This window comes from Salmo salar, chromosome ssa20, assembly GCF_905237065.1.
Source record: "Salmo salar chromosome ssa20, Ssal_v3.1, whole genome shotgun sequence".
NCBI classification, from domain to species: Eukaryota; Metazoa; Chordata; class Actinopteri; order Salmoniformes; family Salmonidae; genus Salmo; species Salmo salar.
The window spans coordinates 12,711,424-12,733,036 of NC_059461.1; the positions used below are offsets into that span (position 1 = coordinate 12,711,424).

Consider the following 21,613-nt stretch of genomic DNA (forward strand, 5'->3'; position numbering starts at 1 on the left):
TGCCCCCTAGCCCTAACAGGTTAAAGGAGCAGTCTGGTATTGGTACATCGAGGTCTACATCAAGTCTTTTTCTTTAGGAGGACATTGAACATGTATACATCAGGAATGAATCACTTAGCTGAGTAGTATTGATAAATCTGGTAAAAAAAAAAGTTTTATTTAGACAGTGAATGGGTGCGTCCCAATAATACATCCTTTCTCCTGAAGTGTTCACTACTTCCCACAAGCATTAGATAGGTCGAGGCATGGGCTACTGGCATTCCCACCATGTTTCTTTCAAATCAGTGAAGGGAAGTAAATAAGTGCACACTTTGGAAGGAAGGAGAGATAAGTAGATAATATAATTGGAACATAGCCCTTGTCAAGGACCACAGGAAGTGACATCAGATTGGAGGAGAAGTTAGAAACCACAAGGCCCAAGTGACAGTGTTTCACTTCACATCATCTCTGCTCCAACTGAACACAATTATCTTCAGGTTCAATAGAGGACACATCAGAATCATCATAGAAATGTCTCTAGGCTCTGTTGTCATTCTTTACTCACTTTATTTAGGTAAGTTTGTCCATCACTTAGAATTGTTCATGGAGCAACTGGAAATTACTAGAGGAAAATAGTGTCTATGTCTGAATTTAAGTCTATGATTGATGCAAATATTGTGGACATGTGAATGCTTTTAACTTCTGCTAATGTATTTTTGTTTGAGTGTGTTGATTTTGTCATTGCAGTGTCAGTGTCAGGGCAGAAATTGGACCAAGACATTTCATGGACTAGGAAAAAGGGAGAGGTTGTCTCCTTCAGCTGCAAAGACTATGACCGGTGTAAAACGTTTCTCTTGTGGTTCCAGAAGAAAGAGGGAGAAACTTTTACCTATATTCTTGCAATCTTTAAGGATGACTGCACTATCTTTGACAATATAGAATTTCCTCAAAAAGACGATTTCTCAGCCATGAGAAAGAAGAACAACTGTGATCTGAAGATCCAGTCAGTTAAAGTGTCCCATTCTGCCACCTACTACTGTGCCTGCCGGGTCTCGGGAACCCACAGTGAAAACTGATCCACACACCCTGTACAAAAACTCTGTGGTTTTAATCAAACGAAAAAATAAAATGTTTTTTTTTTGCACCCCAGGAAGTTACATAACTGTTTAAAATTACACTCCCAGCTTGTGTTTCACCTCTCGTCTTCATAATTTACTATTTGATGCAAACCATACTTCAGTAAAGATTTTCGAAATCAATTTGATTTCCCCGTGATCATTTATTTTTCATATTCATATTGTTCAACGTTCTAGTGTTATACAGCTTTTGATTTTCTCAATTCTTAAGCCCATATTCACTGAACATGGACTGTGGTTTAACAAGATACTCTCTTTTTAAGTGGTTCATCCAACCTGTATCCAAATATTTCAATGAAGTAACTTTACCGTCTGTTTTTTAGTATTCCACTTCTGTTTTGCAATGGCTGCTTCAGAACAATGGTTGCAACAGGACCAAATATCAGAGACTAGGAGAGAGAGACATATTGTCTCCTTCGGCTGCAAAGTTACTGGTCGGTGTGTGGGTAACTTCGTTGAATGGTACCGGAAGAGAGAGGGTGAACCCTTCACTTGTATTCTAGGCATTGATTTTGATGAAAATTCTGTCACCCCTGATACCACTCATCCTCAGAGACTGTACAGCAGGGTGGCTATGCATTTAGAGGTGAAGTGGCCGTGTTCACCCCATTGCAGAAGTGATCAAGGTTCAGTAGAAAGAACCTGGCTCCTGTGGCTCCCACAGTCAAGCACCACCTACCTCTGTTTTCGGATTTCATCAATGAATTTACAACAACCTGGCCCAACCCGCATGCATCTAAGCTGATGCTGCATGGGCGTGCCCCCTTCATGGAGCTGGAAGGGATGGAAGGGGCAGGGCTGGTACACACGCCTCCGGTGGATAGGAAGTTAGCTGGCTGCCTAACCCCGTTGGCTAACAAGGGTGTGGCTAATGCGAATCTATGCTTCTTAACAAGTACTGTCGATTTCGGCTGCTCAGCTGGAGAAGATGTATCGTTCAGAGGAGGTGGCTGCCCAATTTCTGTCGTGTCAGTATGCTGCAGGTCTATCAGACTGAATTTCTGGATGAGCTGGGCATGGCTTTGGCACGCAGGAGAGCCACTTGCAGATCTCTGGGTACTAGCAAGGTGTCCCCGACATTCCTACGAGCACTGGTCCAGTGGCATATCAGTCATCATATTGTCGGATATGACCAGCACCTGCCGTGAAGAGGTGCCGGAGAGCTATATACACCGTCAGAAGTTCCAGGTAATTGATAACATTTTTTTTCTTTTTTCAAATTTTATTGGTCACATACATGTCTTTAGTACTGTAGTTGTTATTAGGAGCTAGAAACACAAACATTTCGCTACACCTGCAATAACATTGCTAAACACATGTATGTGACCAATACAATAAAACAATTTTAAAAGAATGTATCAATTACCTGGAACGTCTGATGTCTTCCCACTTTTGTCGGGCCGGCATGTGCTGGTCAGATCCAACAATATGACGACTGTGGCATACATCAAAAGTCGGGGGGACTCGGTCCCTCCACCTCCTCACCACGGCTCACTCCTGGTTTCTGTGGAGCAGTGAGCATTTGCTCTCACTTCGGGTTCCTGGTAGCCTCAACTCGGGTGCGGATCTGCTATCCAGGGGAGGCCCTCTTCCTCAGAAGTGGACACAACAACCTTGCGTGATTGCGCATATATATTGGAGAGGTTCGGCAGGGCCAACGTAGATCTTTACGCGTCAGGAGAAAACGTGCAGTGTCATTTATTTTTCTTGGCGAGTGACCCGAGTGCACCGTTGGCCCAGGCAGCCTTTCATTCATCTTTCAGGTGTGGACCCGTGGCAACTCCTGTTGAGCAGGGACATGTTGTCCCAGGCGCACGGACAGGTTTGGCACGAGAGGCCGAAGTCTTGGTTCCTATGGGCATGGCCCCTGAGAGGACCAATCTGATGGCCAGGGGTTTCCCTCTGAATGTTATTGCTACTGTTCAGTCTGCAAGTGCGCCCTACATGAGAGGGCTGTATGCGTATAAATGACAAGTGTTTGAGTTCTGGTGCCATGATAAAGGACTTGTTCTTTTCAGTGCTCTGTGAGGGACATCCTTATAAACTCAGCAAAAAAATAAACGTCCTTTTTTTCTGGACCGTGTCTTTCAGAGACAATTCGTTAAAAATCCAAATAACTTCACAGATCTTCATTGTAAAGGGTTTAAACACGGTCTCCAATGCTTGTTCAATTAACCATAAACAATTAATGAACATGCACCTGTGGAACGGTCGTTAAGACACTAACAGCTTACAGAGGGTAGGCAATTAAGGTCACAGTTATGAAAACTTAGGACACTAAAGAGGCCTTTATATTGACTCTGAAAAACACCAAAAGAATGATAACCAGGGTCACTGCTCATCTCCGTGAACGTGCCTTATGCATGCTGCAAGGAAGCACGAGGACTGCAGATGGGGCCAGGGCAATAATGTCCATACTGTGAAACGCCTAAGACAGTGCTACAGGACGGACAGGACGGACAGCTGATCATACTTGCAGTGGCAGACCACAGGATCGTTACATCCGAACATCAATTCTGTGGGACAGGTACAGGATGGCAACAACAACTGCCTGAGTTACACCAGGAACGCACAATCCCTCCATCACTGCTCCCCAATAGGCTGAGAGAGTCTGGACTGAGGGCTTGTAGGCAGGTCCTCACCAGACATCACCGGCAACAACATAGCCTATGGGCACAAACCCACCGTCGCTGGACCAGACAGGACTGGCAAAAAGTGCTCTTCACTGACGGTTCACGGTTTTGTCTCACCAGGGGTGATGATCAATTTGCATTTATCCATCAAAATAAAGAAAGTCGCACACTCCGTGTATAATCTCCCAGCAATTTTATGGGTATCTAAAAAAGTTTCGGCATGCCTTCCTCAGGGTCCGTGAGGAAGGCACAGTGATGCCGAAACGTTGGTAGATACCCATTACATTGTGGGAAGATTATACATGGTGTGCAAATTTCTTTTTTTGATAGTTTGTAGTTTATTCGCAGTTAGTCAGCACCTCCACACATACTATTATTCTGACCCTTTGTTCAGGGACATATTATTCCATTTCTGTTAGTCACATGTTGTGACGATCGTCAAAAGGAGTAGACCAAGGTGCAGCGTGGAAAGTGCTCATATTTATATTTATTGTAACTCAGAACACTCAAACAAAATAACAAAGAAAAAAAAAATGAACGTCACGTTTTGCAGGCTTACTGAGCTGACAAAAACAAGATCCCACACTGAAGGAGGGAAAAAGGGTTGCCTAAGTATGATTCCCAATCAGACAATGATAGACAGCTGCCTCGGATTGGAAACCATACTAGGCCAATCAAAGAAAAACAACATAGAAATATGACACATAGAATGCCCACCCCATGTCACACCCTGACCTAACCAAACAGAGAAAAACGGCTCTCTCAGGCCAGGGCGTGACACATATCTGTAGAACTTGTTCAGTTTATGTCAGTTGTTGAATCTTGCTACGTTCATACAAATATTTACACATGTCAAGTTTGCTGATAATAAACGCATTTGACATTAAGAGGACGTTTCTTTTTTTGCTGAGTTTAGTTCGATTGGGATGTGAGGACACAAAGGATAATGACATTAGTACTATAGACTGACTTGAGTTTAGAGTGGTAGATTGGGGATTTACAATTGAAAGTGTGAAATTAGTGTGTATACAGTTTATTTGGCATCTGTTGTCAGAAAGTGTAGACTAAATTCTTCATAGATGAACAGTGGTGGGTGCAATAAGGAGCTACAGGACCAAATCTAATGGCAGTGTATCACAGTATGGTCAGGCAAAGATAGCAGAAGGTTATGCTAAGACAAACTCAGATTGTGGAGTACATTCAAACAGAGCACACAACACCCATGTGCATAACACTCCTCACCTTTCCACCCTGATAGATGTGTGGTTAACGTTCTGGTACAATACGGTTGCTATGCATCACCAAGTGGGTGCTACACAAGGTATATGTAAATTGCTTTGAGTGGTCTTTCTGATTGAAACATTTTATTTCACATCTTCAGAAATAGTTCAGACCTGGTGGTACTGTTTTCTTGTTAATTATCTGATTGTAGTCCCAGTCCTGATCGTAGTCCCAGCAGAGAAGACTAAGGAAGACGCCCATGTAGTTTCCCAGATATTGGTATGCAATCTCCCTTTCATATTTATTTGCAGGATGCAATGCAATCAACTACACCAGGGTTTACCAAACTTTTTCATTACGGCCACCATTTCCCAGCTTTGATCTAACTTTATAAAACAAACACCATTAGCTTGTTCTCTATGAGTGGAGCGGACACTGTGAGGGGAGTGGAGGGTCCCACAGATGTGCAGAAGCTTCAGGACCTTTAGCTGTCGAGAGGAAAGATCTGGAAAAATCTGATCCGCACCCACTCGGTTTTTTACTTTGCATGCTTTTATTTCACATCATGCTTTCAATAATCTCACCAGAAAAAAACATAACTAACCAACACTGACACTTTGTTTGTAACGAAGACACAGAGAGTCGAGAAGCAGGTGGTACGTTTAATAAACCAACAAACATGGAGCAAGACAACATAAATGAGGTCTTAACATAGACACAGAAACAATACTGACTGGGGAAAGAACTTAAGGGAGTGCCAGATATAGGGAAGGCAATAAGTGAGGTAATGGAGTCCAGGTATGCCTCATGATGAAGTGCACGTAATGATTGGTGCCAGCTGTGCGTAATGACGGATGCCAGGAAGGGTGGTTAGTATACCTGTGACGGCGACCTCCGGAGGGGAGGAGCGGGAGTAGATGTAACATTGATGAAATCAACTCACTTTAAGCTGTAGGGTCAATATTTGTTTGTTCTTTACCTCAAGAGCACAACTTGAAACTTCAGGAGGAGGAACCAAAGTGGTGGACCTTGTTTCAAGGACAGAAAAGTAATTTCTACAGACTTCTATTTTGTCTCCTGTCTTTGTACTGGGAAGTTGGGGGGATTTCAAATGCGTGTGTCAACAATGAAGGTGTACAGTTGATTATGTTTTTCACTTTGGATGCACCGGAGTTAAAAGTATTATCAATGTAATCGATATGACACAGAAAAAACAAGATGGTTTCTGCTGGAGAACAAGGATGACGTTTTACGTATTCCAAACCAATTGTGTTTTATTGTTTGTTTCTTTGCGTTGTTAGTAACTTATTTTTTAACTTACTTTGTACATAATGTTTCTGCTACCATCTAATATGACCGAAAACAACCTCTGGACATCCCCGTCATTTGCGTGAAGAGAAGGCGGAGAAAAAGGGGCCAGAGGGTGGGCTGTCTTCTGAGAATTTGTAGGCGATTTAATAAACCCCCACTTCTTTCCATTCTGCTAACAAATGTGCAATCTTTGGAAAATAAAATCGATGACCTACGCAGAAGTTTAAACTACCAACGGGACATTCAAAACTGTAATATGCTTCATGGAATTGTGGCTGAACGACGACATTATCAACATACAGATGGCTGGTTATAAGCTGTTCCGGCAGGATAGAACAGCGGCGTCTGGTAAGACAAGGGGCGAAAGACTATGTATTTAGTAAATAACAGCTGGTGCATGATATCTAAGGAAGTCTCGAGGTTTTGCTCGCCTGAGGTAGTGTATCTCATGATAAGCTGTAGAGATAGAGATTCCGCCGATGGCATTGAGGAGTACACCACATCAGTCATTGGCATCATCAATAAGTGCATCGATGACGTCGTCCCCACAGTGACCACACGTACATACCCCAACCAGAAGCCATGGATTACAGGCAACATCCGCACTGAGCTAAAGTCTAGAGCTGCCGCTTTCAAGGAACGGGACTCTAACCCGGAAGCTTGTAAGAAATCCCGCTTTGCCCTCAGATGAACCATCAAACAGGCAAAGCATCAATACAAGACTAAGATTGAATCATACAACACCGGCTCTGACACTCGTCAGATGTGCCAGGGATTGCTTGCAAACCATTACAGACTACAAAGGGAAGCACAGCTGAGAGCTGCCCAGTGACACAAGCCTACCAGACGAGCTAAACAACTTCTATGCTCGCTTCGAGGCAAATAACACTGAAACAAGCATGAGAGCACCAGCTGTCCCGGAAGACTGTGTGATCATGCTCTCTGCAGCCGATGTAAGACCTTAAAACGGGTCAACATTCACAAGGCCGCAGAGCAAGACAGATTACCAGGACGTGTACTGCTAGCATGTGCTGACCAACTGGAAAGAGTCTTCACTGACATTTTCAACCTCTCCCTGACTGACTGAGTCTGTAATACCAACATGTTTTAAGCAGACCACCATAGTGCCTGAAGAACACTAAGGTAACCTGCCTAAATGACTACCGACCCGTAGCACTCACGTCTGTAGCCATGAAGTGCTTTGAAAGGCTGGTCATGGCTCACATCAACACCATTATCCCAGAAACCCTAGACCGACTCCAATTTGCATATCGATATAACCTCCCTGGGCGAGGTGGGACGCGCATCTCACTCTCACTGTCCCCAGGCTGACCACTCACAAACTCTCCTGCTGTTCTTCGCCCAGAGACAGCAGACACCCCATTCCACTTTCTGGCAGCTTTAGAGAGCCAATGGAAGCCTTAAGAAATGTCATGTTACAGCACAGATGCTGTATTTTCGATAGAGATGCAACAGAAGGACAACAAATTGTCAGACAGGGCACTTCCTGTATGGAATCTTCTCAGGTTTTGGCCGGCCATATGAGTTCTATTATACTCACAGACACCATTCAAACAGTTGTAGAGTGTTTTCTATCCAAATCTACTAATTATATGCATATTCTCGTTTCTGGGCTAGAGTAGTAACCTGTTTAAATCGGGTACGTTTTTTATCCGGCCGTGCAAATACTGCCCCCTAGCCCCAACAGGTTTTAACCTCTTGGGTAGGGGGCAGTGTTTTGACGTCTGGATGAAAAGCGTGCCCAAAGTAAACTGCCTGTTACTCAGGCCCAGAAGCTAGGATATGCATATAATTGGTAGATTTGGATAGAAAACACAAGATTCTAAGACTTTTAAAATTATGTCTGTGAGTATAACAGAACTGATATGGCAAGCGAAACCCCGAGGACAAACCACCCCTATTTTCAATGGCTATCACTTTAATTATAAGGCAAGTCTTCCCAGATTGCAGTTCCTAGGGCTTCCACTAAATGTCAACAGTCTTTAGAAAGAGTTTCAGGCTGGTTTTTGGAAAATTTTGCCAGAAATTGTAGTTTTTCTAGGTGGCTCCCATTTTGGCTGTAGTGTTTCCAAGCATGGAAGAGAGCGCGTTCTTTGGTATTTTTCTCCGGTAAAGACGACAACGATGCTCTGTCTTAAATTTTATCGTTTATTTACGTATTAGGGTACCTAAGGTTTGATTATAAATGTTGTTTGACTTGTTTGGAAAAGATTATTAATAACATTTTGGATTCATTTTGTATGCATTTTGATGGAGGGAAACTGGGTGGATTGACTGAAGCGCGCCAGTTAAACTGAGTCTTTATGGATATAAAGAAGGACATTATCGAACAAAAGAACCATTTGTGATGTAACTGGGACCTTTTGGAGTGCCAACAGAAGAAGATCATCAAAGGTAAGGCATTTTTTATATCGCTATTTCTGACTTTCGTGTCGCACTTGCCTGGTTGAAATATGTTTTTCATGTGTTTGTATGTGGGGCGCTGTTCTCAGATAATCGCATGGTTTGCTTTAGCTGTAAAGCCTTTTTGAAAACTGACACCGCGGCTGGATTAAGAAGGTAAGCTTTATTTTGATGTATTATACTTGTGATTTTATGAAAATTAAATATTTATAATACTGTAGTTTGAATTTCACGCTCTGCAATTTCCCAGGATGTTGGCCAGGTGGGGCCCTACCGTCCCACCTGCCCATAAGAAGTTAACACATCCACAAATAATGCAATCTCTATTGCACTCCACACTGCCCTTTCCCTCCTGGACAAAAGGAACACTTATGTGAGAATGCTATTCATTGACTACAGCTCAGCATTCAACACCATTGTGCCCTCAAACTCATCAATAAGCTAGGGACCCTGGGACTGAACACCTTCCTCTGCAACTGGATCCTGGAATTCCTGATGGGCCGTCCCCAGGTGGTAAGGGTTGGTAACAAAACATCCTCCACGGTGATCCTCAACACAGGGGCCCCTCAGGAGTGTGTTCTCTGTCCACTCATGTACTCCCTGTAAACTCCTGACTGCACGGCCAGGCACAACTCCAACACCATCATTAAGTTTGCCGATGACACAACAGTGGTAGGCCTGATTACAGACAACGACGAGACAGCCTACTGGGAGGAGGTCAGAGACCTGGCCGTGTGGTGCCAGGACAGCAACCTCTCCCTTAACGTGATCAAGACAAAGGAGATGATTGTGGACAACAGGAAAAAGAGGACCGAGCACGCCCCCATTCTCATCGACAGGGCTGTAGTGGAGCAGGTTGAGAGCTTCAAGTTCCTTGGTGTCCACATCACCAACAAACTAACATGGTTAAAGCACACCTAGACAGACGTGAAGAGGGCATGACAAAAACCTATACCCCCTCAGGAGACTGAAAAGATTTGTCATGGGTCCTCAGATCCTCAAAAGGTTCTACAGCTGAGCATCGAGAGCATCCTGACTGGTTGCATCACTGCCTGGTATGGCAACTGCTCAGCCTCCGACTGCAAGGCACTACAGAGGGTAGTGCGTACGGCCCAGTACATCACTGGGGCCAAGCTTTGTGCCATCCAGGACCTCTATAGCAGGCAGTGTCAGATGAAGGCCCTAAAAATTGTCAAAGACTCCAGCCACCCTAGTCATAGACTGTTCTCTTTGCTACCGCATGGCAAGAGGTACCGGAGCGCCAAGTCTAGGTCCAAGAGGCTTCTAAACAGCTTCTACCCCCAAGCCATTGTTATTATTTATGCATAGTCACTTTAATAATTCTAACTACATGTACATATTACCTCATCTAACCGGTGCCTCCGCACATTGACTCTGTACCGTTACCCCCCTGTATATGGTCTCCCTCTTGTTATTTTACTGCTGCTCTCTACTTTTATTTCTTATTCTTATTTGTATTTTTTTACAGCATTTTTGGTTAGGGTTCGTAAGTAAGCATTTCACTAAGGTCTACACATGTTGTATTTGGCGCATGTGACTAATAAAATGTTATTTAATTTGAAATGGAAAAGTGAAAAAAGATCAACAACAGCATGTTTACCAACGTAATTTGTTTGCATTGCCACTTTGTATATTTCTTTTTTATTGACCAAATGATTATATTAACAGGCCTACACTCCTTCACTGGACCAAATATAGAACCCCAGGGGTTCTTCTTAACTGAACCAACATTTGTTCTATATATATCCCTGATAGTGTCATTCATTAATTATTGCTAATAATACAAATAAAATGTCTACGTAAGAAAATAAAACATATTTAATAATAAACAAAACAAAGAATACCAGCATAGTTTAGAAAGTCATGTAATGATTAACTGAATTGCCTAGTTAAATACAGGTAAACTAAAAAATGTAAATAAATAACTATTGAATCACCAAGACTTATTATTAATCATTTATCTGTTTTGTGTAATTGTTCATTGAAATAAAAACTGTGAATTGCAACGGCTGCTACAATATTGCACCAGGCGCGTGTTATGTTTCTCAGGTGAAAGCGCATTGGGCAAGACAGACAGACAAGCTTCGGAGAAAGTTAAGTCTAGGCTACTTGAAAAGGGATGATGAAGAAAGAAAACATCTAACCTCTATGTTGAAGTGATCTGAGCCCAGCACTGAAGCGTAGCCATATTGGTGGCACGTTTTATTAGGCCTAGCATACTTGAAACAATGTTGTAAATGTTGGAGAGACAAACAGCAAGGTTTATACAAATCTCCTCTGTTGAAAACTAAATGTTAGTTATTACCTAGATGCTTTTTATAGCGGAGATCAAGTTTATAAATTCTCTGGCTGGGCTGATGAGACAGTGGATTGCGCAGTCAGATGGAAAAGAATAAATAGGCATTTTAACATCATAGATTTAGCCGGTAATAACTTGTGGAATAGACACAGCTGGAATGCAGATTTAACCAATTAGCATTCATGATTAGACCCACCCTTTGTATAATAGATAATAAATACTCTCTATAGTGGGTATTCAATATAAAACACTGGGGCCGGGATTCAATCTGATTGCGCTTTGTCAATTACAGTATGCACCTTTAAAAGTCAATGTTGCTCTATTCGCGGACACTGCATTCATGGTAAGTTCTGCATAAAATATGTCGGCTCAATCAGAAAATACCTTTCAATGTCATGTGCTACTATGCAGATCTAACGCTGATTGGATTGAATCCTGGCTTAAGGGCGGCTAGTCAAGGATGCATCATGCAATATTAGGACACTGCATTTGTTTCAGACCAAGTGGGACAAAAGTAGCCTAAACCTTGCATTTTGAGGTCTACAATATCCTTCTGGTGGCTATGTTGACCTATTTTAAGAAATGCCATTGATTGCCATAATCACAGTCAGCTTTTCAGGTTAGCATTGAGGTAAATGTGCCAGGTTCTCTAATAGGAACAGCCAACATGCAGCGTTTATCACATGCAACTACGTCAACTATTTTAATTGGCCGATGCACATTTTAAGACAGATATATTTTTTCAACGTAAACTTTTTCTAATGTTCTTAAGTATGGGCCACAGATGTTTTAGTTTCTAAATTGCGGTAAGTACAGTAACTAGTTGGCTGTGGTATTTTGGAAGCAGAAACTGCAGAATAACTGCAGTGTACTACAGTTGAACTGCAGTTATACTGCACTCTAACTCACATGGCAAAATTAATACAGTAAAAAAATATATTTTAGACGCAGTATTTGCAGCATACTGCAGTTATACTGCACTCTGACTGCCATCATTTTCGTAAGTGTATTGTCATTTTCATAGTCTTCTCATGGTGAATAGAAATGGTGGTGGTGGGAGTTATATTAATTCATGCAAACACAACTCCTGTTAACCACTACATTAAATGGTCCTCTCTGTGTTAGCTGTTTGTTTGTGTATTCACATGTGTGGGACTGCATTCTTCAGTACCTACAAGTCTGCTACTGCGTGAAAAGCCGTTCACTTTGAAAAAATACAGTGCAGATGTATGTGAAAGCAGCCATTTTGATTAAAGGATGAAACTTCCGGATGGGGTAACAGATGACAGTGTGAATTCAAATATGAGTTCATAAAACATGTAATCTGCCCTTTCCAAAATGGATGCAATTTTAAATGTGTATATTGATGCATTTTTCAAAGCCAAGTGCAAGGTTTACGAAGAAGCTTCGAGGCTAATGCTCTCAGTTTAGCAAAAAAACAGTTTAACAATGTCCAGTGATTTTAATGGTTGTACTATACTATTCGACAATTTGTTCCATTCCTATAATGAGGAGAGGGCAGCCGTAAAGATATAAAATAATGGGTTCCAAAGGCATGCATTTGGACATACACTATATAGATTATGGATGGCAGTATATAGATTATGGATGGCTTTAAAAACAACTGTTTCGGAAGCTTGAGTGAAGAGGCGAAGGGATATGAAGCAGGTGTGTAGATGATGAATAGGCTGAGGAACATGGATCTCTCAGTGGAGGAATACAGAACATGCGGTGGTTGTTAGGCCAAGTCTTCCTCCACAGTTAGCTGGGGCAGCTACTGCGAGAACTTGGGTAACTTCAAATGGGTTCCACATTCCAGTATGACCACTAAAGGTGGTACTTTAAAAAAAATGCATGCTATAAGCAAGCAAAACACATTATCTTATCTTCAAAACAGATTGAGCCACATAATTAATCAAACCAAAAATTCCATGTTGTATTATGGAAGTATTTTCATATCAAAATGACCTTTTGGCAATAGAGCCATACAGCGTTTATATTTTACTTAGATAAATCATACCTATGATACACACGAAAATAATTTAGAGATTTTATTAAAAGTTACCCTCGACAGTTGCCTCATTAGTTTGAGAGGTACAGACAGTATATCTACCTGCTAAATAAGACCCTTCTTCAGGTTGTATTTATCATCCAGCACTTCATCATCAGAATCTACAAATGGAGCAAGCACAACAAAATCAAATAGATTATCTGAGAAAACACAAAAACCCACACAGAGACAGGAAATGGCAACAAAAAAAAGCTATGCAATAACTCGATTTGAAAACGACTTGCGTCACTACCAATGATTTAGGCTACACCAGATGTCTACCCAGGGGGAGGACCCATGGAGACTCCTTGGCACTCCTCCACCAGTGTAAAAAATGTCTACATTCGTTTTGGCCACATTTATTGTATTACAGACAACTTAATACATACTTTTAAATTGTATCATGTATAAGCTAAACATAAAAATAGAAAATGAAAAAATATAGAACAACATTTTACAAAGTATTAATGTAATTATGTCCTTGAAATACGGTATAATTCCATTAATTCCTATGGAGGACTGCTTTTCTGAGGAGTGCCAATATGGCTGACCGGTGGCTTCAAAGCCTCTCCATGGCCAAAACATAGCATCAGCATTCCAGGGTTTATGTACATCATTGATCACTATGTGGTGACACAGTATCAGAGTATACATATATGAAATAAAATATTATTCAGAATATATCTCTTATGCCTCTAAGAACTGTGAGTTATCTTGTCTTGGTTTCCAGAGAGCGTCTCTAATAATTGTCATATCAGTCCTTGGTACCAAAACAAAATGTAGCATTTACAGTGCCTACAGAAAGTATTCATAGGGCCTCCCGAGTGGCGCAGCAGTCTAAGGCACTGCATCTCAGTACTTGAGACGTCACTACAGACCCGGCTTCGATCCTAGCCAGCGTCATCTGGGTTAGGGGAGGGTTTGGCCGGCATGTCCTTGTCCCATCGCCCTTGAGCGACTCCTTGTGGCGGGGTGGGCGCATGCATGCTGACTTCGGTCACCAGTTGTACGGTGTTTCCTCCGATACATTGGTATGGCTGGTTTCCAGGTAAAGCGAGCAGTGTGTCAAGAAGCAGTGCCATGTTTCGGAGGACGCATGGCTTTCGACCGAGTCCATATGCATGGCTCTTTCCCGAGTCCATACGGGAGTCGCAGTGTGGGGACAAGACTGTAACTACCAATATGATATCATGAAAAAGGGGTAAAAAGTACACACAAAAAAAACGTATTCCACATTTTGTTGTAGTACAGCCTGACTTCAAAATTGATTCAATGTTTTTATTTTTCTCACCCATCTACACACAATACCCCATAATGTCAAAGTGAAAACTTGTTTTTGGAATTTAAAAAAAAATGTATTGAAAATGAAATACAGAAAATTCTAATTTACGTAGGTATTCATACCACTGTGTCAATACTTTGTAGAAGCGCCTTTGGCAGCGATTACAACTGAGTCTTTCTGGGTAAGTCTCTAAGCGCTTTCCACACCCGGATTATGCAACATTTGCTCATTATTATTTTCAAAATTCTTAAAGCTCTGTCAAATTGGTTGATCATTGCTAGAGAACTATTTTCAGGTCTTGCCATAGATTTTCAAGTAGATTTAAGTCAACATTTTCACTGTCTTGGTAAGCAACTCCTGTTATCACGGCTCAGGCTAAGTAGTACGAGTCTCGAGTTTATTACAGTAGTTTGAGGGGAAGGCAAAAGCTGCAGCAATTTGCTGCTTGTGGTCTGAGAACGCCCATTCAGCTGCTGGAGGCCATATGAACGAAACCTTGGGAGAGGTGAGTGCAAAGACGGGGGAAAAAATGGTGCTGTAACCCCGGACAAAACAACGGTAGAAATTGGCAAACCCCAGGAAACGTTACAACTACACTCTGGATGTGGTTTGAGTCCAATCCAACACAGCTCTCACATGGTCAGGGTCCATCTGAATATTCCCTGCATCGATGACGTATCCTAGGAAGGAGATGATGGAGCGACGTAACTCACATTTCTTAGCCTTCACAAAAAGCTGGTTCTCCAGGAGACACTGGAGGATCTGTCGGACATGGAGGACATGCTGAGCGAGCATTGGTCAGTCCGAACAGCATCACCAGGTACTCGTAGTGCCTGCTAGCTGTTTTCAAGGCAGTCATCCACTCATCTCCTTCCCGGCAGAGTTCAAAACCTCCCATAAGTCCTGGTACTCCGCGGGAACAGCGGAGAGATCCAAGGTCTTTCCCAAGACAGCAGGGAGACATCCCAGGGCAGGCTGCGCCGACTTCCGACAATGAGCATGGCAAAATGGGCTCCAACCCATGACGGACCCCGTAGCCCAGTCAATAAGGGGATTGTGCCTCGAACTAAAAGCATGGGTATATGAGGAGACTCCAGGAGCAGAAACTGCATGGAATCACTGAGGTTGTTTCCTACCCATTAGAGTGATAATTTACATCATAAATTAACGTACTTTTTGTTGTTGTTGACAGCAGTAAGCCTAAGTTTGTTTGAAAAAAGGGATTTTATACAATGTACAAACCTAATATTCCACAAATAATTTTGTAAATTAAATAACAGGTATTTGTATCAACATTTTAGCTTTTTTTTATAAACACGTATTTACAGTGTTATGTATTATTTTCAATGGCACAACGTGTGCTACAGAGTAGCTCATATAGGCCCAATATAGGCTATATCTCAAACGATTTAAAAAAATCTTAATTTCTGGTACTCCTAATGTTTATGTTGTGCTCCTAACTTTAAGTTGGAAGCACCAGTGCAACCAATAACAAAAGTTCATTTAAAACATTGGCAGTAGAGGCCTCCCGAGTGCCTCAGTGGTCTAAGTCACTGCATCGCAGTGCTAACTGCGTTACTACAGATCCTGGTTCGATACCAGGCTGTGTCACAGCCGGCCGCGACCGGGAGACCCATGAGGCGACGCAGAATTGGCCCAGCATCATCCGGGTTAGGGGAGGGTTTGGCCTGCCGGGATATCCTTGTCCCATCGCACTCTAGTGACTCCTGTGGCAGGCCTAGGCTCATGCACACTGACAGGGGTTGTGTTTTTATAATATTAATTTAAAAAAATAATAATAATTTTTGAAAATTATAATAATACTTTGTTAGTAGGCTTCATGTTCCAACTCATTCTATGTGCGTGCGTGCCCCCTCATATATATATATATATATATATTAGCACAAGAGGTATGCTCAGATAAAGAAATACATATTTTTGTGCATACTGTAGAATTAAACTTGTTTTGAATGTGCCCCCTCAGATATTTGTGCCCCCTAAGATATTTTGGGTGCATGATGCAGCTGAACCTTTGTATAGTTAACACAAGCTCATCCAAGACACAGTGAAGACTACTTATTGACAAGAGAGTTTTCACAGTGTATGCTTATGAATTTGGCTCTGGTACGAGACTCTATGTGACAGGTAAGAGATCCATTCCTCGGTTTTTCGGCAGAAAAAAACTAAGCAGTAGTTATTAATAATTCAGAATTAATCTATGTCTAGTCAGTCCAAAATAATTTACAAAACTTCCTGCGGTATTGCTCCAAATATGCACGCACTATTTACGATCAACCCATGTTAAAAAAAATCTCTATATTATGAATTTGAACATTTGTTATTAGCCTGTATAATTGATAATTCAGATTTTCAAGGAAGCCATACGCACAAATTGCAGTATATTGCGTGTCCTTAATCTTATAGATATACACCCTCAGTTAAATGTGTGATATAAATGTAAAGTAGTCTGATATAGGGCAAGAATGTTGAATTGTTTACTGAGCTAAGAATCTTATGATTTAAATAATATTTAACGTTATAATTTACTTTATATTGAAATTGGATATTCCATAAAGGATAGTTGTTATGACAAAAGACGAGTTGGTACATGGAAATTATTGATGTATGTAATTAATTATTTACTTGAATATAGACAGTAAAGCTGGATATAAAACAAATGGTGTGGGACATCGATTAATCTTGACACCATAATAGATCTGAAGTCTGTAAATGTTATTGTTTCTCTTGAAAAATCAGACAATCACGTACGTAAACCCAAAGTGACGGTCTACCCAGCGTCCAACCCTGAGTCGAATGGGAAGACCACCCTGATATGTCTGGCTAGAGACATGTTTCCAGACTTGGTCAAGATCTCATGGAAGATGGAGGATGAATACGGCCAAACAGTGGAGGTGTCCAAAGCAGAGACGGAACAGCTAGAGCAGAGGGAGGAAGGACAGACGACCAGTATGATCATCATTGATAAAGAGAATGCGTACAAGAACAAATACAGATGTTATGTGGAGCATGAAGGGGACCCTCAAGATGTTGACATGCTAAAAGGTAAAGCCAGTCATCGAAATAGTTTTACATTCGTGTGTATTGTTTTGTATACATCATTATTTATGTATATTTATTCATGTAATATATTTATATGAGTCGGCTATCATGTAGGCTATTCAACCATGTAAAAATTGCATACCTTTCAGTGCCAGGCATACGTGACATATTCAGTCGCTTTGGGCCCCCCCAGTCGTGGTCTCAACTTACTGTTGAGAGTTAGAATAGTAGAATAAACAAGGTGTAAATTCGAAATGAGCATGTGCATGTGCATCAGCAGTTTTTCTCTTGTTTTGTCAGTCACTGACAGTCATTTAATTGGTCATGTCAGCTAACCATTTTTGGATTGGTAAATTATACCCTTTACAGACAGACTTTACGGCATGTTGCCTGTAAAAAAAAAAAAAAAACTCATCAGGGAATGTTTTTTAGAGACCAATTCATACAGTCCTATTTTTACCACATTCTGGGATAAGCCTTTTATATCTCTCAGCAAGTTTAGGAGTGGGACTAGACCTGTGCAAATTTGCGTGGACATCAATCTTAATAATATACACTATCACAAAGAAATCCATTATTAATTAGTTTTAGGTAGGTCCTAAGAAACATAATACTAATAAAAAAAAAAAACTCTAAATAATATAATGGAATATTTAGAGTTTAATTTGGCTACTGGTCTGTGCAGCCTATATGCGCTGTCAAATATAAAAGTGATATTTTGAAGGCAAGCCCATGCTATTTTTTAATCCACCTTTCATCTCTTTTCTACCCTCACTCCGCTTTGTTAGGGAGCAGGTGTAGGGTCTTACATTGAGAGTATCTTCATCATGATACCGATGAAAAAAATAGCAATCTAATGTCAATAGCATGTGAGTCTCATATTTCGCGGGCAATGGGAGTTGCCTTTAGGCGATCGAGCAAAAAATAATACACTTAACATAGGCTACATTATTGCATGCTAAATGTTTCTGAACAGTGTTAGATGAGCATGTGAATAGATGACCTATACCACCTCCGCTTACCATGGTACTGCCATTAGCCCTATACCTAAATAATACCATGGTATTGCATAATTTATACCATGGTATAGATCTGAACAATGGTTTTAGCTTTGAAGTATGATAGTACTGCGATGCACCTAAATAATACCATGGTATTGCATCATTTATACTATGGTATAGATGTGGATCATGGAAATACCATGGTTTAAAGCTGCATTTTACATTCTACCATGGTAACACACAATCATGATAAATGGTGCCAAAAATGATCATATGGTACCATATTTATTAAGTGAACAATGTATTTTATCTCAATGAGAAAACACCTGTATAAATAAAGGATACATAAACATTTTAAAAAGTGTGTGTGTTAGCATAGCACAGTGGCAATATAATGCATTAAATAAATAAACACCACAAGGTCAAAAGAGGTTGCTTGGTATTATACTGATTAATTTATATACCAGTATGGGGAAGTATTGGCCGCCGGTTGCCGGTTTTTATCCTATTTCTAAGTTTAACCGCGGCCGCTGTGGCATTTCTTTAAAAAAAGATTGTAACGACCCTGGGTTTAAAAGCGCGGATATCGACTCTGCCGCTTGAGCATGCTTTTGGGGCACAGAAGCGCTGGATTTCGGGCCAGATGGTTGAGGGTTCGAGACCTGCTCCCTGCCTGTTTCATTACAATATATATTTCACGGTAACCTGCTGCTTACTGTCAGGCAGTGAGGCCGGCTGTGTGTGTGTGTGTGTGTGTGTGTGTGTGTGTGTGTGTGTGTGTGTGTGTGTGTGTGTGTGTGTGTGTGTGTGTGTGTTGAGAGAGCACTTTAGTCACTTGAGTGAGTGGAGGTGGTTTAAACTGCATTATTATGTTGACTGCTTATTAAAGAAAACGGTAAGTGCTTTATGCATACTCAGGTCTTGGGTCTCGGGGGCTGCCCGAGTGTAAATTTGAAATGAAAGTTATGGAAATTAAAAACAACCACTGACTGTTGTTGACAAGCATATTCAGTTCATATACATATTATTAATATTTAATTCAGTGACTGAAATTATGACCCCATCCTCAGTAGCTTATTCCAGCATGCTACTGGGAAACACAAGCACTTCTTATTGCGAAATCGCCTTCCTATTCATGAATAAATTAGTCTGTTAATTTGAACTAAGCAAGCTGCTAATTTGTTCAGTTTACATCTTGGCTACATGTTGTCTAGGCTACTGTAGACTATCTGAAAAGAGATGTAGGCCAATCAGTAGCCTATGCCTATTGAAATTACAAGTCAATCTCGCAAATGGGCCCTTTATAACGGTTTGTATTCATAACATATGGCACATAACTGCACAGTTGCCGTTTTTTATGTTCATCCAATGTTTCTTTCTCAGAGACTTCGAGATCCTCTGTCCAACTTTCATGACTCGAACTCTCCTGTCAGATTTATCTATAAACCTGGTTGAGCCCTGAATTTTGATTTGTCATATAGCACAGGTATGACAAAACATTACTTTTAACTGTTCCAATTACAGTTTTAACCAGTTGAAAATAGCAATAAGCCACACTGGGGGTTTGTGGAATATGACCAATATACCACGGGTAATGGCTGTATCCAGGCAGCCCACGTTGCGTCATGGTTAAGAACATTCCTTAGCCGTGGTATATTGGCCATATACCATACCCCTTGATCCTTATGACGTAATACATTCATTTGAATATGTGGCAAGAGAAAAGATAGTTTGCCTTTATTAAACTCGCCAGATCATTTTCTGTCAATAGATGTCGATTTAACTCGTTTGACTGCTATGACTAAGCAATGTCATAGCTTGCAATAATAATTATTTTGAGGAAACACGAAATTTGCTTCTAACGGTTACTATGATATTCCTTATTAATTGGCTCAATAACGTTATGGAAAAAGGGATTATTGTATAGATATGGCAAGTCCTCTCTTGTTGTGAAAGAAAAATGGGGATAGTTTTCAGGCCTTTTGGGAAGGTTTATGTTCACATTGGGCTAGAAATGTTTGATATACCTGGCAACCCTGATCAGTTGACTCATTCAATTTGAATGAGAGCGCCAAGCCAACTGAGAACTAGATATTTTAAACGTTATCTTCACGGTGAACGAGTTATAACGCATAGGACAGGAAACACCAAGTTAAGCAGAGTGTAATGATATTTGTTTTTATCACATTTTTTTATTACTTTTAATTGATTTATAAGAGACCATTAGCATACAAGTTAATGTCGGCTATATCGTAGTCATGATGACAGGACCACACAGTGTAAACAAAGGGAAACATTGTAACTTGTTATTTTTAGGGATATGTTGAGAATGACATTTAAGTGATAATGCCCGAGAAGCCGGTGTTTGTTGGATATATTGGCAGTTGTTATGCCCGAGAGGAAGTCGACGGCTGGCAAACAGTGCCAATACATCCTCCAAACACCAGCTTCGAGGGCATTATCATTTTTATACAACAGGTTACCAACATATTCAAATAATGATTGACATACTTTCATTAAAAACTATATTTTCATGAGTTTATTAATACTATTTCATCCTTCTACAAGATATAGTCCCGACACAAATCTAGGGTTGCTACCAAAGTCGGCTGGTCTTTCATTCTATCGGTTCTGTTGCTAGAAACACGACCCGACCTAGTCGTTCAGTCTTTTTGTTCTGTATCTATGGACACGACCCAGACGTTCATTCTAAATGTTCCATTGCCGTACTGGCTGTCAATGTTCTTATCCCTTGCTTGCTAGCTAGCCAACTATGGCTAACTTACAATCATGTCAAAAAGTGCAGCCTGAATAACAGCAAAGTAGCAGCATTTGCATTTGTTTAATCATTTTCTAGTGACATTTATTTGGATCATCGATAACAATGATCTAATGACGCACGATTTTGCCTGGCATAGAAAATATGCTAACTTGTCAGGACACTGATGTTCAGAGGAGCTAGCCAACAACACAGCTGCAGTAATACAATCACTTAAAATTGAAGATGGAAAGACTGCAAATTGCGTGCGTTTCATTTGTCCTTTCATCAATTGACGTTTTTTGTATATATCATAACAATTATGCCAGCTGATTCATGATTTTGACAGGCTGAGAAACACTGCCTGCCTGCCTGTCGGTCTTGTCCGGACTCCGGACACTTTCATTAGTATGGGGCAGCAGGAGATCGAATTTTAAT

General features: G+C 41.0%; 1 protein-coding gene across 1 annotated transcript in view; it reads left to right on the forward strand.

The window, feature by feature from the left end:
* The first annotated feature begins 434 nt into the window (after positions 1-434).
* Positions 435-21,613, forward strand: part of LOC106580237 (uncharacterized) — a 32,307-nt gene continuing 11,128 nt past the window's right edge. The window contains exons 1-5 of the mRNA XM_045704212.1: positions 435-553; positions 727-1,044; positions 1,780-1,916; positions 16,444-16,501; positions 17,114-17,419. Of these exons, the coding sequence (XP_045560168.1) occupies positions 511-553; positions 727-1,044; positions 1,780-1,916; positions 16,444-16,501; positions 17,114-17,419 (862 nt within the window). The 5' untranslated portion in view covers positions 435-510. The remainder of the gene's footprint in view (positions 554-726; positions 1,045-1,779; positions 1,917-16,443; positions 16,502-17,113; positions 17,420-21,613) is intronic.